At 36.2% G+C, this 17,325-nt stretch overlaps 2 protein-coding genes across 6 annotated transcripts in view; one reads left to right on the top strand and one right to left on the bottom strand.

The window, feature by feature from the left end:
• Positions 1-3,279: 3,279 nt before the first annotated feature.
• Positions 3,280-7,348, top strand: Mob4 (MOB kinase activator 4). The gene is made up of 4 exons (XM_011140837.3): positions 3,280-3,540; positions 4,147-4,520; positions 4,654-4,788; positions 4,872-7,348. The coding sequence occupies exons 1-4, from the start codon at positions 3,481-3,483 to the stop codon at positions 4,966-4,968; spliced, it is 666 nt and encodes a 221-aa protein (XP_011139139.1). The 5' UTR covers positions 3,280-3,480; the 3' UTR covers positions 4,969-7,348.
• A 214-nt stretch (positions 7,349-7,562) lies between these two features.
• The window catches only part of Rpp25 (ribonuclease P protein subunit Rpp25), a 59,316-nt gene continuing 49,553 nt past the window's right edge, over positions 7,563-17,325 (bottom strand). For 4 of the 5 annotated variants that reach the window (XM_025301592.1, XM_025301594.1, XM_025301593.1 and 1 more), the window contains exons 2-5: positions 10,012-10,131; positions 9,765-9,943; positions 9,587-9,688; positions 7,563-7,990 (exon numbers count right to left, since the gene is read on the bottom strand). In XM_025301592.1, the coding sequence (XP_025157377.1) occupies positions 7,783-7,990; positions 9,587-9,688; positions 9,765-9,943; positions 10,012-10,131 (609 nt within the window). In that variant the 3' untranslated portion in view covers positions 7,563-7,782. Of the gene's footprint in view, positions 7,991-9,586; positions 9,689-9,764; positions 9,944-10,011; positions 10,132-11,961; positions 12,067-17,325 lie in introns of those variants that run through there. The other variant, XM_011140843.3, reaches the window with a different exon arrangement.

Below are 17,325 nucleotides of genomic sequence, written 5' to 3'. Positions count from 1 at the left end.
GAGGAGCGAGCGAGCTTTTTCTTTATAGCTTTTTCCTTATAGCTCGCTCGCTCCTCGTCGTTCGCGCTCGCTCGCTCTTCGTCGCGCTCGCTCGCCTCTTGTCGCTTGCGCTCGCTCGCTCCTCGTCGCGCGCGCCCGCCTCTTGTCGTTTACATTGCCCCTCGCCGCGCGCGCTCGCCTATCGTCACTCGCTGACTCCGCCTGTATCAAATATCTATATGCTTACTGCGGCCGCCCTCCGCTCTCTACGCGCTCGTTGGCTCACATGTTTTAATTAATAACTCGGTAACTATTGCCAATTTGACATTATGGTACATGACTTTTCTTCTCGGCTACACCCAATCTATCTCCAACTTTCGTCTGCATGATCAGCTATCAAACACCCTGTATATTGTTGTATCCGAGCCACAAAGTTTGTGGCGGCGTTCGTTGTCCGCGAGCCTTAGGCATCTGATGCTGATTTTGACAACTGAGCAAGGATTGTCCTGACGACGGAAAATCGATAAGAAGAAAATAACAACAACAACTGATAGAGAGTTTCTGGCAAGCTGTCACCGTTGATAGACGCGAGTTTTGTAAAACAGAGAGTTATTCCTGTAAAAAAGCTTGAAAGAACGGTGCTGTAAATAGTAAAGCTTCTTAGTTGTTACGCGGGTGTTTTCATTCACCCGAGTGCAAGCGTGAGTGCGAGAGTGAGCGCTACAATATTATAAATTTTGGACGGCCGGATTGCATAATCTGGCTGTGTAAGGTCCTCAGGGATAGTTCAAGGAAGATGCTATAACAGTTTAGCAATTATACGTATCGTTAACGAGGCGAAATTTTGCATCTCGTAAAATAATTTTTGGAGTGATTCGATGCGATGCTTGGTACAGCGGACTCATTTATTTTTCATAAACTTTGGACGGCCAGATTGCAAAATCTAGCCCTGTAGGGACCTCGATAATAGTTCACGGAATATTCCATATCAATTAGGCGGTTACATATATCCGAGGCGGTTACATATATCAACGAGGCGGAATATCTCTTTTTGTGAAAATGTATTCGCGTCATCCGCCTTGACGCTTGGTGCATCTTTATTTATTTATGATAAAAGTTAGACGACCTGATTGCGAAATCTGGCATTGTAGAGACCTCGAAATAGATCCAGAAATATGTTGTAACAATTTGGTGGTAATATATGAGTGCAACGAGGCAAAATATCTTTTCTTGTAACATGTATTTCGCGGGATTCGCTGCGATGTTTCGTACGACGCTCGCTTTATTAAAATATTATAAATTTTTACGGCTGGATTGCAAAATCTGGCTCTGTAGGGACTTCGATAATAGTTCAAGGAATATTCCATATAAATTTGGCGGTTAAATATATCGCCAACGAGGTGGATCTCTTCTTGTAAAATGGTATTGTACGTGATCCGCTCCGATACTTCATACATATTTATTTATTTATAATACATTTTTCACGGCCTGACTGCAAAATCTGGCTCTGTAGGTTTCTCGGGGTTAGTTCAAAGAAGATGCTATAACAATTTGGCGGTTAAATATATCGTCAACGAGATGAAATTTTGCATCTCCTACAATCATTTCTCGACTAATTCGCTCCAACGCCTGGTACGACGAATGGCTTTATTTATATATTATAAATTTTTGACGACCGAATTGCAAAATCTGGCTTTGTATCGATCTCGGAAATAGTACGAAGAAGATGTTGCAACAATTTGATAATAATACGTATCGTCAAAGAGACGAAATATTGCATCTCGTAAAATGATATTTCGAGTGACTCGCAGCGATGCTTGATACGGCGGATGCTTTATTAATGTATGATAAATTTTTGACAGCCGGATTGCAAAATTTGGCTCTGTAGGGACCTCAATAATAGTTCAAGGAATATTCCATATCAATTTGGTAGTTACATATATCGTCAACGTGGCAAAATGTCTTATGTTTTAAAGTGAAAGCTGAAAAGTATTCATACGCATACACACAGCAATACTTATGCACTCATATATACGCTAATACTAATGCATTGCTCGCACGAACGCAAGGCAGTAAGGTTAGGTCATATAGATTGCACTATAGTGCAACTGGGCTACACTTTCCATGTTATCTACACTTACAAATTTTGCCACTCATACATCATATTTGTTTATCAGACATAGATGGACATCTTCCTTATATTAATATCTAGGGTCGTACAGAGCCCGATTTTGCATTTAGGTTCTTGAAAATTTGTAACAAATGAAAATATAGGTTCGTGCTGCACCGCGGGATGAACGTTCATTCAAATTATTTAATCGATTTTTATTTCGACTTTTTTTCCAAAAAAGCGCTCTGTACGACGCTGCGGACGTTCTCCTGATTGCAAATATCATACATATTCTCTTCGTATTTTGTTCATAATTTGCAATATAATTTTGCCTAGTTCGCTGGTCTCCGCGAGAGGTCTCTAATGTGGCTCCTGCAGACCCTTAATTCATGTTAAAGTTTTCATTTTGGTGAAAAGTTTCACTTTTTCACGGGTTCACACTAGGGGAAAAGATTCATGATCGACTCCCAGGACATCTCTTGGATGTTTTCTGAACATATTTGCTATCAAGGATGTACGGTGCAGTTAGGGTAAAATATTAAATAAAACCTTTATTTTCATAAATAAATAATGATACTTATAAATAATAACGTATACTAATAAGATTTTAATATAATTTTCATATTTTATTTCATTATTGGTTAAAATGTAAGAAATGGAACAAATACAAGGTGGTTCAAGTATGAATTTAATTTAATTAAGTAATTTTGTGTATGTGTGTGATAAGATATATATATTCAATATAATATAAAATAATATTTACCCATAATTTCTTTTAAATTCATATGAATTTTCACTCACTTTACCACTCATTAATAATATTAGCAAGAACATAGACACCCTAAAACTAGAGAACGTACACACGTCATTATATAAACTGCCTCGTAAAGGTTAGAAAATAGATATAGAAAGAGCTATGAAGGTCTTTCTATTTCCAGCACTTCGGATGACAACCGAAACAGCCCGATGATGCACGATTCTACTTACATAGTTACTTCCTTTATATAGACAAGAAATTTCTTTCTATTTCTTCGTCCATCATTTTACGTAGTTCCATGGCAGATGAATGTCAATTTCCTTGCGAGAAGATAAGTAAGTTTAATCGATTAATCGGTAAGTCGATTCTTTTTTAGAAAATAATTGAAGTCATTTCAACTTTTTTTTATTAATCGATATTTTAAACATCGATATATTTTCGAACATCGCCCATCCCTACCTTCCTGACGTTGGCAACCGGTCTCGAGTGGCGCTATCTAACGACGAAAACACGCATCAAAGTACGCGTTCTGTGTGCGCGTTGGTTTTCAATAGTGGTGCTTGCATCTCGCCGCTCCGCTTCGTGAGATTGAGAGTGCTAGTGTATACGAGAGTCGAGTGCAACAACTGACAAAATGAAGATGGCGGACGGACCCACAATCCTGCGAAGGAACAGGCCCGGGACCAAAGCAGAGGTTATTAAAATCGTTTTCGTTCCGTTCGTAAATCCTCACACTAGCATCCCATCCGGGCGGCGTTCATCCGCCTGAAAATTCACCGCTATGTCGACCGCTATCCCCTCGGAGATCTTACGACACTTCCTCCCTCCTTGACATTTGCCCGATGAAAATCAATGACCGTGAGATAAACCCTGAAAGACACCGTTTTACAATACAAGAATGGATATGATCTCCACTGAGATAATTCCCACTGTAATCATAAATATTGTTTGCGATATATTTCACAATTTTTCATAATTAAATAGCACCTCATGGCCTTAGCCGAAGCGTGATGAATTTGACAGATCGTTTTGTTTTGTTTCGTTTTGTATATTTCTGCACGAATTGTTCTCACCGATTATTGGTATGTTATCTTCATATTTTCACTGATCATTGAAATATAATATGTAAAATATGAGATTTGTGTAGAGTCTCTTTATATTTTATATATCAGGATTATTTTTACATCACGATAAACTATATGATGAAGAGAAGCGCGATCGATTATTTAATGACGCACGTTGACGTAAGCGCAAATTGTTTACCGCGTTTATATTGAGTCTTCCCTTTCCTCTTTTATAGGACTTCAGTAGGTGGCCTGATGAACCGTTCGAGGAAATGGATAGCACACTTGCTGTACAACAATATATTCAACAGATGATTAGAAGAGATCCATCTAATATTGATTTAATACTTAATATGCCTGAAGCTAACGATGAAGGGGTGTGGAAGTATGAACATCTTAGGCAGTTCTGTATGGAGCTTAACGGTTTGGCTGTAAGATTACAAGAAGAATGTCATCCTGAGACGTGTACACAGATGACAGCTACAGAACAATGGATATTTTTATGTGCTGCACATAAAACTCCCAAAGAATGTCCTGCCATTGATTACACTCGACATACACTGGATGGAGCAGCATGTTTACTAAACAGCAACAAGTATTTTCCCAGCAGGTTTGTCACTGCTTCTTGCTGAATCGTTACATTTATTAATATGCTTCTACTTTCAGAAAAAAGGAAATAGCACAATTTGTCATTGGATAAGTATTATATGAATTTTTGTGTGAGATCTAAATTTCTTTTACAGAATCAGTATCAAGGAATCTTCTGTTGCCAAACTGGGCTCTGTCTGCCGTCGAGTCTACAGAATCTTCTCTCATGCATACTTCCACCATAGAACAATATTTGACGAATTCGAGAATGAAACTTTTCTTTGCCGCAGGTAACGTTTTAGTTCAATAATGCTCCATCCATTGTCTGACCATATTGTAAGAGAAAAACTATATTGAATATTTTCCACTTCAGATTTACTGCATTTGTAACAAAATACAATCTGATGTCAAAGGATAATTTGATAGTACCTATTATGGAAGGCGATGGTGCAACAGAGAGCGAAGCATAGGATCTAACGATGCGGTCGTATTGTCCAAAGTCTAATTGCCACATTTAGTAAGAGGACCTGCTAATATTCACACACGTTATTCCATATGGGGTCAGTAAAAATTTACTCTTGTTTGAATAGTGCGAGTTTTTTACGATCATATATTTGTCTCCGACATTGAATGGGAAATTCTCGACGAATAATTTAATAATTATCAGTAACAGTTTCTCGTTAGTTTCCCGTGGTTCAACTTGATGGATGTAACGTAAAGTATTTCTCGCGTACCTTTATAATGCGTATTTTTCATGGTTGCTTGTCTCCTTCAGTGTTACAAATCTCCGAACAGTCGTTGAAACATGATATGAAAATTCATGAAAACTATTGTCGAGTTTTCGAGGACACGCTATATGCTAATTTAAAGTATGTTAATAATATATCACGTTTGAAATAGTACGATGTTACAAAACTTTTAACCTTATGCTGTCGAAGTTACTACTGGCCACTTCCTGTGGAGGAAAGTTACCTCCCTCATTCTACATTTTGGACGTGTAACATTTAGATGATCCTAAGTCTCTTCTGTGAAAAGACTATGTCTCTATATATTGAAAATGGATGTAATGGAACAATATATTGTATAATTCATAACTCATTTATATTTAGTTACATAATTTAACGATTCTTTCTTGTAATTTTTGAAAGTGCATTCATAACGTTATTTTTCGTCTCATGTACGATATCCTGAAAATTATATACTCGCGATATTTATCAACTTTGTATGTGCGCATCACTAATGTCACGGATTATGATTACAATCTGCATCTACATCGAGGTGAGAACATTTCTCCAATCTGAAGAGTGAAAAATTATATAGACAAATTTCTTTTGACGTTCCATATGTTGATTTTGTTAGCTGATGTAAAGATTCAGTTAGATCAAGGACGTATCTCTAATTAGGTATATCATTTTATACACTACTCGTAAAAAAAAAAAGTTTTCACAAAACGAAACATCTACAAGTCTTTCAGCATGAACATGTTAACGAGAGACCGTACTTTTCACGTAATTACTTTTTTACTATGAGATTTAAGAAAACTAGTTTTAAATCATGATTCTTACGAACGTTATAAACGTGTTGAAACGGCTCGATGAAATAAGATCTCATTACATAGACGAGCTTGAAAGCTTCGAACGTTTGTTGTCAAAGTGTATAATTAATGAGATTAAGGTAGAGAGAAAAAAAGGAAGAACGCGAATTTATAAATAATGGTAGAATTTTACATTATGTTACTGTAAGGATAAAAGTATTGATTTAGAACGATTGTAGTAATTGTCATCTTGTAATTGATCTTTGTAAAATCTATTATCAGCGACAGATATAGCGATGAATGTGCTAGCGTACTGTTATTTATAATTTACACACGTATATAGCGTATTATTATTTATAATCTATACACCCATACATGCACACACATACACGCATGCACATACACACACACACATGCACATACATGCGCACACACACACACACACACAACACACACACACACATATATATCCAGTACAGCAATATGTGAATTGAGCAGGATGCCAGGATGTTCTCCTATCTCGCGCGGTGGTGATTGTCGGTGAAATTTTATATTTCACTGTGGAAGACTTTCAGACAAATCGTTGTTTTACATAATCGTAAGCTATAAGCTATCGCTAGTGAACTTAACGCAAGCACGAACGTCGTTTTTTCTTTTCTTTTGTAAACGAATGACGTAGTTTCTCAATGTAAGATAACGTCTAAGCGAGCGTTCATAAGAAAAGCGATTCCATAATTAAGAGAAATAGTGTTTGCAAAGTCCGATCTTATGGCAGTGAATAGAAAATAGTATGGCGACGAATGGCGATATCGATAACATATTCATTGTAACATTCTCTCATCCTGTAGAAAGTACTGAATTCGCACTAGCACACTACATACAACACACATACACACACGTACGCACGCGCGTTCCGAGATCTTGACATGATTTTACCGAAATGTGCAGCAGTTACGAGTCAATCGGAAACCCAATTCGTAATTCACGCACCGACGTATGAATGAGACATGAAAGTTGTACTGCTCTAGTACGCTTCCGGCAATGAGATTCTAAATAGCCGACTTTTGGCTGTTGTAAATCGCGCGTTTCGAGCAATTACGCTCTCCTTTTCGTATCCGAAATGCAATGGGAAGGATATTGTAATACTGTACATAGAACTTGTAAATACAAAGAAGAAAAAGGAGAAATTCGAGATAATACATTGATGAATACGTCGAATCGACATAATAGGAATATGATATGTATATGATATGTGTGACTATATATTACGTGACAATTGTCTATGTATTGATAGAGAATAAACTTTCTACACACAATTAGTTTTTTCATATTTTCCCTTTTCTCACAGTTATGTCGAGTACGTTTATCGGCAATAAAACAGTACAACAATATGTAAATGTAAAATTGTATATATAATATGTAATATGTAATATGTAAAATTGTAAATTTTAATATTTCCATTAAATACATTACTTTTTTACATATGTTAAATTTCAAGAAGACTTTGATTATTATTAATTGTCACAAAGTTCTCAACAAAAGTATCAAAATCGAACAGATTAAAATTTGATGCTGGGAAGATTGGTCTGGAGAAGGAGAAAGAAAGAAGGAAGGAGGGAGAGAGAGAGAAAGAGATTTTCTGTTAGTAAAATCTATTTTCAATATTTGCAAATCATATTACGCTTCGAGAAAATTGGCACTATTTATATAAATATTGTCTAAACTGCGAGTTAATTTGTACAGTTATCCATCAGGATCTGCTCTTTTTATTTTTTCTCAAGAATGAGTCCGCTTGCGTATCTCTTGGCCTTTTCTGTCCAATTCTCAGTCCCATCGCAGAAAATTGCTCCGTATCGATGCGGGCCATATGATTGGCGTTTCCTGCTTTAGTGTTCGTTTTCGAATTCGCTGCATCTTCTTTCTCCAGAAATTCCCCACAATCTCCGGGTGCTTGATATCTAAAATATATATTTATATGTTAATTACTACGATAACAGAATGTCAAGGATTTTTCAGTCAATATTTCAATTGTTCAGTTATATTAACGACAAAATAACGTATAAAATTAATTGATGAGTTCATATTTAAATTTTTTCTTAATTTTTCTTATTACTGATAATTTTGTCCAATCTTCTATGATAGTGAAGTTACATTTGATTGAAGTTCCGTATCCGACTTTAATCAGTCCGATTTTAATGAAATTTTTAATGAAATTTTACAAGCACATTTATTAAAAATGCAGCAAATGTAATCTCTCGAATATGCGAATATGCGGAAACGTTTAGTTTCCGAGATATATAACTTTTAATTATGTGACTCAATTTTTGAGATTCTCATGTAAAAAAAGATTAGAATTCAAAAATATTTTGCGAAAATATTTCATTTTATTAATGTCTTACAAGATCATAAATACCAATGTATCAAAATATTATTATCAATATTATTATCAATATTATTATCAATATTATTATTATCAAGAAAAAAAACAAAAGAAATTAAAAAAATTTTTGTCTTATGTCTTTGAATGTAATTAGCAATAATAATAGCTGAAAATTAACGTCTAGCTCATATTTTCTGATATTTCGGATACAAAAACGAGGTCATAATTGTAGTTTTATATGAGTTTGTAACTTTTCGAGTGATAAACTTTTTGAAGTGATAAATTTATCAATGTAGGAGGGCAACAAATTTGAATGTCATGTGAAAGAAAAAAAAAGTTTAATTTAATTCAAGTTACGATAATTTAGTTTAAGTTAAATTAATTTATATTAAAAAAGAAAATGAGTTCTTTTGATTTTTTGTTTTTTTCCTCTTGATAATGATACGTCGATATACTAGTGTTTATAATTTTGCAAGACATTAAAATAAAACATTTCAAACAAAATAACATATTTCAAAAAAAAAATTTTTGAATTCTAGTCTTCCTACGCGAAAATTTCAAAAACTGTCTATTGAGCTGTATAATTAAATTGAATTAAATTAAAAATTAGACTCGCACTTATGATATTCGATTACACTTAGTAAGTGCTTATAAATTTTTATTAAAATCAAACTAAGATCGAAGACTAAACTACCCTACGTTCCTTTTAAGAGGCGAAAAATAAACTTTCAAATTTTTTAAATATTTGAGATAAAAAATTAAACAAGACCCGTATATAATTTTTTCTGTTGATTTTTTAATAATCGTACAAGTTGATTATTCAACTGTTTAAGTGTCAAGGCATTGCAAAAATCATATCGATTAGCGCCACGCATCGCAATAGCGCTTGTTTAATATGATTTCGAAGAGCGCAGTTGCACTTTCTCGACTTGATTTTCCTTGAAAAATGCTAAGTTGCACGATCGCATTTGTTTCTTATAATGAAAATTATAGATGTATATGATTTTTGTTCAACTTAAGAAAAAGAAATGATCAAGAGAGTAAGCTTCAGTAAAGCTAACGACGCATTATAATAAAATCCATCAATTGCGCATTGTGGCTAGATGTGACATATTTTGGTACAAAATATGAACAGAGCGGTCACGATTAACTCAAATGGTTAAATAAATCTTACCCAAGCTCGGTTGTGTCTTTGACATTCTTAGTCAACAAGATGTGAATTTCCGGTATTTGATGAATTTCGTCGGTTGCGTCTCCCTTCGATCCCTTCGACCTCCTGAAATCGATCGATGAATTAGAAATTGATATTGGATTGATATTGGAGTCTATGAACGGTCATTTGCTTCACTTACTTGGTGTAACGCAACTTTGTGACTTGGTGAAGATCCTCGTGCCTCCTCTTGAAGAGTTCTGCGCAGGAAATGGTTTTCCCAATGGCTTGCCCGACGCCGGTCCAGACGACGCTATCATAATTGGGAAATTCTTTCAACGCGTAGCCAAGGACGTTTCTAATCTTGGTGCCGCTCTTCACCTTCAATCGGATGTCACGTGAATAAAATGGAGTAACGTCGTGGGAATTTGAAGACCTCAAAGACTTACGTGCATGCAGATAAATTTTTCCGGCAAATTCTTTATCGGTATCGTTGTGCTCTTTGTATCAGTTGACTCTTCTCTCGATTCTTCAAGTTTCAGTTTCTTCTTCAACCTTGATCTCCCCATCTGGAACAGAATAAGAACAAATTTTATGTGCAAACCTATTCGTCGAGCAATTGTTTGAGTGTTTGTCAAATGTGGACGATTTCACTTTATCCATAACTCATCGGAGAATGATCGATGCAATTATACAATTAATTAATTTTATATTTTAAAAAAATTTAGTTTAATTTATTTTCTTATATAAATAAAGTAAGTATATAAAATAAAAAGATCAAAGTGACCTATGTTTGATCTTATTAGGAGCAAACATTAAAAACTCTATATAGGCTGCTAAATTTCAAACATAACAGGTAAAAAATCTCGAAAACTATGAAAGATATCAAAAACAGCTAAAATACGTGTTCCATGATTTCGAAGGAGAAAGAGAATGGCATTATCAGATTTTTATTTGGAGGGCACTTTCAAGGTCAACTTAATTTTTTAAAATAGAAAGCTCAATTTTTTATTATATCTTCTATTTCTACCAATTAATTTTAACAACTTTTGTCTGAAACATTTTTTTATTTGCTTAATATTTTTTGAAATATTTAAGAAAATCTTAGTAACTTTTTCAACATTTAACTTACGATATCTCGCTGACTATCGAAAGAAAAAATAGTATTAGACTTTTTATTTTATTTACTATCAAGAATATATTACTATTATATAATAGTACCTTAACTTTTGTTAATTTAATAATTTTGAAATTTCCAAAGGTCGATGAGTTAACAAAAGTTAAGGCACTATTATAATAATATATTCTTGATAGTAAATAAAGTAAAAAAGTCTAACACTATTTTTTCTTTCGACGAATAGTTAGCGAGATATCGTAAGTTAAATATTAAAAAAGTTACCAAATTTCCCTTAAATATTTCAAAAAATATTAGGCAAATAAAAAAATGTTTCAGACAAAAGTTGTTAAAATTAATTAGTAGAAAAAGAAGATGTAATAAAAAATTGGGCTTTCTATTTAAAAAAATTAAGTCGACCTTGAAAATGCCCTCCAAATAAAAAACTGATAATGCCATTCTCTTTCCTCTTCGAAATCATAGAATATGTGTTTTAGCTTTTTTTAATATCTTTCATAGTTTTCTAGATTTTTACCTGTTACATTTGAAATTTAGCACCTTGTATATAATCCAGGCTTCCATTTTATTATGAGCTATTTAACATTAAGCGTTGAAAAGTTGTGTGAATCGATTTTTCGCGGAAAATAGACTCGGAACCTCGTGTTATTCAAAAACACCTCCTCACATGACGCGTGGACGTGAGAACATGTGAACGTCACACATAGAATCAGAAGAGAGAGAGAGAGAGAGAGAGAGAGAGAGAGAGAGAGGAGAGAGAGGGAGAGAGAGAGAGGGAGAGAGAGGAGAGAGAGAGGAGAGAGAGAGGAGAGAGAGGAGAGAGAGAGGAGAGAGAGAGGAGAGAGAGAGAGGAGAGAGAGAGAGAGGAGAGAGAGAGAGAGGAGAGAGAGAGAGAGGAGAGAGAGAGAGGAGAGAGAGAGAGAAGAGAGAGAGAGAGGAGAGAGAGAGAGGAGAGAGAGAGAGGAGAGAGAGAGAGGAGAGAGAGAGAGAGAGGTCTTTTCGCCCGATATAAAGTCAGCGTATTGTTAATGGGGCGTAATTTTAGAAATAGTTCGACCGTCCTGGAAATTGAAGCAAGCGGCAACAGCGGCGGCGGTAAGGGCGGAGGAGTGTTTGGACAGCACGTCTCTCTACCAGTAGGTCATGGGTTCACAAGCATCGTCGCTTCGGCGTGCCATCGCCGGGAACCATTCATGGAACTTGCAGCGACCTTGTACAGTCATACGCAGAAATATCTCGTCGATTTTGGCATTCATTCGCGACGAACCTGCGGTGTGATACAGAGCGCCCGCTCGAGATCCCGAACGCCTCCTTGGAGCCTTCGTCGCGCCAGAAACTCGTAGATCTTGCGGGTGCAATTACACGAACTTGATATATTGGGTATTAAACTTAATTTTAACGGATTTACAAGAGATGGCGCAATGAACACCTAATGGCCCATACTGAAGCCAACTTCATATGAAAGCCCTGTGATTAGGCTTTAAGAATCAGTATATTTCATTTCATCGAAGTGTAAATAACATATTTTTTTAGCGCATTCAATATGTTGTCGGGTTTTATGCCAACGAAACACAATTTGCGGTAAGCGTCACTTTTGTTTCCATTTGAAAAAATCGGCAGCTGAAAGTCTTCGTTTGCTGTCTGAAGCTTATGGGGATTATGGTCCATCGATCTCAACTTGTGAGTACTGGTTTAGACGATTCAAAAGTGGAGATTTTCCACTTATCCATCTTTCGAAAGTAATGCTCTGTATTTGGTGGGATCAGAAGGGTGTGATCTATTATAAGCTGCTAAAACCTGGCGAAACCATTACTGGGGACCGTTATCGACAACAACTAGTACAGTTGAACCGAGAATTGAAAGAAAAACGACTAGAATACGCCAAAAGACATGACAAAGTGATTTTCCAGCATGACAACGCTTGGCCACATGTCGCTAAACCTGTGAAGGAAACGCTAGAGCTGCTCAGATGGGATATTCTACCCCACCCGCCATATTCGCCAGACATTGCTCCTTCTGATTTCCACTTGTTTCGATCCATGCAGAATCACCTTTCTGCCTAGCACTTCAGTTCTTTAGAAGATATCAAAAAATGGCTCGATTCATGGATAACCACAAAAGACAAGTCGTTCTTCCGTCGAGGAATTCGCCTTTTATTAGAAAGGTAGGAAAAAGTTGTAGCTAACGATAGACAATACTTTGAATAACATGTACTTATCACTTTGTTTCGAAATAAACGTTCATTTTCACAAAAAATCCTTTAAAATTAAGTTTAATACCCAATAGATTCCTTGTAGTCTATACGAGATATATCGTTTCTTCCGAAGACGCTCAATCATATCCTACCCTGTACAACTTTTCTTAATCAATCAACCTCGCTATATAAATGATTTAACGGATATCTAACTGTCGTCCAGGAATTGTCACCGACAAGATATTAATGCTAATGGCAAGATGCTCGGGCGTCTCCTTTTTCAAGAGGAAGAAGAAAGTAAAAAATGTTGAATTCGATAATATCAGCTCTACATCAATCAAAGACACGTCGACGTTACGATGAGTTGACTCTTCGATATAATTCATCAAATCGCGATCTGGCACCGGGCGGGGAATCGACGGACAAATTTTACCGTCCAGTGTAATCGCTCAAAATGACGCTCATTTCACGACGTTGCACACATCGCTCGCTGCCCGTTAATTTAACCCTTTAACGCCTACTGGTAACTACAATTACCAGAAACGGATTTAAGAATCCATAACTTAGTCAAAAAAGGAGATATTTTCGTTTTCTTTGCACCACTATAAAGGTGAATTCTTCTAGAAAATGGTATATAGATTGTATGTAGATTCGGTTTAGTCTGTTTTTAGCTCAGTTTTAATGATAACATATTTTGTCAAATTCCAAATAGGCATATAGGCATAGTTAACATTGTTACTGACATCTAGAGGTGCACTATAAATGAATAGATTAGTATCTGTTATAATTTTATACATTTGGAAGCTTTTTCAGATGCAAAATTAAAAGAATACAGAAATTCAAAATGGCGAATCCAATATGGTGGACACGAAAATCAAGAAATCAAGCTATTGACCTGGTGACTTACAGTTTTTTATGCAGCGAAAAATGAAGGGACGATTGACTATCTAAATGGTAATCTATAAAATATTCTTCTGAAATAGTAAGCTTGACGCTCTGAGTGATAAACTTCATTCACAAATATAGTAAAGTTTCAGCTCAAAAATGTCAAGCTGACTATCAGAGTTATGTCGTATAAATTATCCTTCATTTTTCTCTGTATAGGTTGCTCATTTCGTATAAGCTTTTAGGATCCAACTCATATTTACTAATAAACTAAAAAACGAACGAAAAAAAAATCCAAACTAACGAAACTAACAAACGAAAAGCGGAAATTTCACGTATTCATTTATAAATTTTTTTTTGGTTATCACTATTTACAGTCTCAGTTAAAAAAATATTCAAATTTTATTCTTAAAACACTTATAAAAAAGTCGGGCGTTAAAGGGTCAATAAGGCTTTTTTTCACCTATGTATCCCCTCGACAATTAATATCGACGACCAAGAAGAGATGAAGAAAGATGAGAGAAAGACGGGGGGTATCTTCTGACAGCCGTCGCCGCGGACATATTCAATTCAGCGGAATTCCGGAGCGTACCGCGGAAAAAAGACAGCGACGGGTGAGATCGCCGTCGTGGGTACTGGATGGAAAGTCCCATCAATATTTTCCAATCAGCATTCGATTGCGGTATACCCCAGGAAGGAGGAGGAGGATAGCCTCGTTCCTACCGATAAAGGGGATGACGGAGAAGGACAACGCGAAGCTCTCGCAGAGGGGTCGATGCGTGGGCGTATATGGTAGCGGTATGCGCGGCATAGTCCGCATAGCGTCGCGACGCCCTGACGCCATATTGCATTATTAAGCACCCCCCTCCTTGGCTGCTCCCGCATTCCAACATTATGAACGTTTTTATCCTTAAAAGGCGCCGGAGCCTGTGAACGAAAGGACCAGCTTCCCGCCGGATCTGCGTTGACCCGCGCAGATCGCCGTTCACTCGCTCGATCAACTCTGTCCGGGGTTCGTTAGCTCCCGTGACGGACGCGTGAAGGAGCTGCAAGTCACCCCTTGAGCGTCACGTTGTGCCTTTCGCTCGGAAATGGTACGACGCGGTGCGCAAAGCGTGCTGGAAGGACGGAGAACGAGAAAATGCCACGTGGCACGATACGGAAATGTGGATGGATTGACGGATATGAGCGTTTGTGTAAAATGTTCCAAGACAAGAGTTTCTAAAAGCATGAATATACGAAAAAACAGAAATAAAAAGAAGTATAAAAATAATATAAAGATATAATAAAATATGCAAAAATGCAATGGACGGGAAGGACTGTCGTATATTTACGAAGATTTTTTTTAGATACTACTATGTTGAAAAAATTTCGAAAAATTTTAAATAAAGCGCAAAGTATGTATTAGGAGGTTGAATTAGTTCTGGTCCTTAGCAATAGATGGCTTTAGCAACAAGTAATGGTTCGTACGAATGTTGAAATCTAGCAATACTGAAAGATTTGACATTTCTCTATGATATATGACAGTTTACGCGCTATTGTTACTGAGTTTCATTGTTTATACGCATCTAAAATGGATCGTATAAAATTGTATTTTCAACATTTATTATCTTTTTTGTTTGATTTGAAAAAATCGGCAATTGAAGCTCATGAAATGCTTGTTACAATTTATGATGATCAAGCTCCATCGTATTGCAACTATAAATTTTAGTTTCATCGATTCAAAAGTGGTGATTTCGATTTGAGTACCAAAGAACGTACTGGTCACCAAAAAAATTTGAAGATTCTGAATTGCAAGCATTATTGAATGAAAATATCGGTCAAATGGGAAAACAATTGGTTGAACAACTCAACGCCGATAAATCAACCATTTCTAAACGCCTACACGCCGCAGGAAAAATTTAAAAAGAAGGCAAATGAGTTTCACATGAATTGAGTAAAAGTGCCACTGCAAATCGTTTGAATATTGCCATGGCTTTGCTTGCCAGACAAAAAAAAAAGTTTCTTTGTGGTGAATTGGAACTGGAGATGAAAAGTGGATTTATTTTGATAATCCAAAGCGAAAAGAATTATGGGTTGATCCAAGATAACCATCAACATCGACACTAAAACGGAACATTCACGGTCACAAAGCAATGCTCTGTATTTAGTGGAATATGGAAGGTGTGATGTACTATGAGCTTCTAAAACCGAATGAAACAGTTACGAAGAAGTGATACCAGCAACAATTGAACAAACTGAATGATGAATTGATACAAAAAAGGCCAGCGATAGCCAGCAATAGACGTAAAGTGATTCTTTTGCACGATAATGCTCGTCCACATGTTGCTTCAATTATTAAACAAACATTGTTAGGGCTCGAATGAGAGATCCTTCCGCACCCAGCGTACTCTCCAGACCTAGCACCATCTGATTACCATCTATTCCGATCAATACAACACGTTTTAGTAGATACATACTTCGATAATTACGAGGATGTTGCAAAAATGGGTGTCTGATTGGATTACTTCGAAAGACAGATCGTTCTATCGTCTCGGAATCGCTATGTTGCCAGAAATATGGGAAAAAGTCACAGCTAACGACGGGAAATATTTTGATTGATGTAAATTTAATCATTTCTTTAAAATAAAGATAAAAAATTGACAAAATAAGACCAGAATTAATTCAACCTCCTGTGATATTAATCATCCAAATTTACATCTCCTTCCAAGCAATCCCTTCCCATTGCCTTCATTCATGCCAACGTTTTTTTCAATCCTCGAATATCTATTATAATCCATTTCCGGTAACTTTTGGGATCTGCAGCGAATTCTTTTTCATTTCGTCTATCAACTCAGAACCGCGTCAACGAAGTGCTAACATGAGCAGAGGAAAAAGTCACGGAAAAAAAGTACGGTACTATACCAGGCGAATACAGAGTTTGTGGGATGGTATTAGTTGAACGTTTGGCCAAAAAATCACGAGTAAGAATCGCAGTGGGAGCATTATCGTGGTGCAAAATCCATGAATTGTCATGCCACAATTTCGGCTGCTTTTTACGGACTGTTTCACGCAAACGACGCATAACATTCAAATGATATTATAATAATATTCACTGTTAACAGTTTAACTCATTAAAAGAAATTCACTACACCACGATAATCGAAGAAAACAGTCAACATGATCTTGATTTTGGACCGACTTTGACGAGCTTTTTTCAGTTTTGCTTCGCCTTTTGCATGTCATTCACTTGATTGTTGAGTTGTTTAGGTGTCGTACACACAAACCCATGTCTCATCACCAATAATGATGCGTTTCAAGAATGATCTGTCTTGAGAAACTATTTCTTCAACGATCACAACACAATGTTGTTTTGCAAAAAATTCAACTCTTAGAACAAGATAAGATGCAACACGTTTTACGCTCAAATTCTCTTTCAAAATTAATTAATATGAGCTCAACGATATTCCGGTATGTTTAGCCATTTCTCTAATTATTAATCGTCGATCACTGAGCACTAATTTCTTGATTTCTTCGATGTGCTTATCAGTTGAAGTGGAAGATCTTCGTGGA

The sequence above is a fragment of the Harpegnathos saltator genome, unplaced genomic scaffold, assembly GCF_003227715.2.
Source record: "Harpegnathos saltator strain DR-91 unplaced genomic scaffold, Hsal_v8.6 scaffold433, whole genome shotgun sequence".
Lineage (NCBI taxonomy): Eukaryota > Metazoa > Arthropoda > Insecta > Hymenoptera > Formicidae > Harpegnathos > Harpegnathos saltator.
This window is presented reverse-complemented; position numbering and strand designations above follow the sequence as displayed.

Bases quoted from the DNA above. Each gene is read 5' to 3' on its own strand.
- Mob4 (XM_011140837.3), top strand. From the start codon at position 3,481: ATGAAGATGGCGGACGGACCCACAATCCTGCGAAGGAACAGGCCCGGG. The intron at 3,541-4,146 runs GTTATTAAAATC...CCTCTTTTATAG, and splicing joins GGCCCGGGACCAAAGCAGAG to GACTTCAGTAGGTGGCCTGA. The intron at 4,789-4,871 runs GTAACGTTTTAG...TTTCCACTTCAG, and splicing joins GAAACTTTTCTTTGCCGCAG to ATTTACTGCATTTGTAACAA.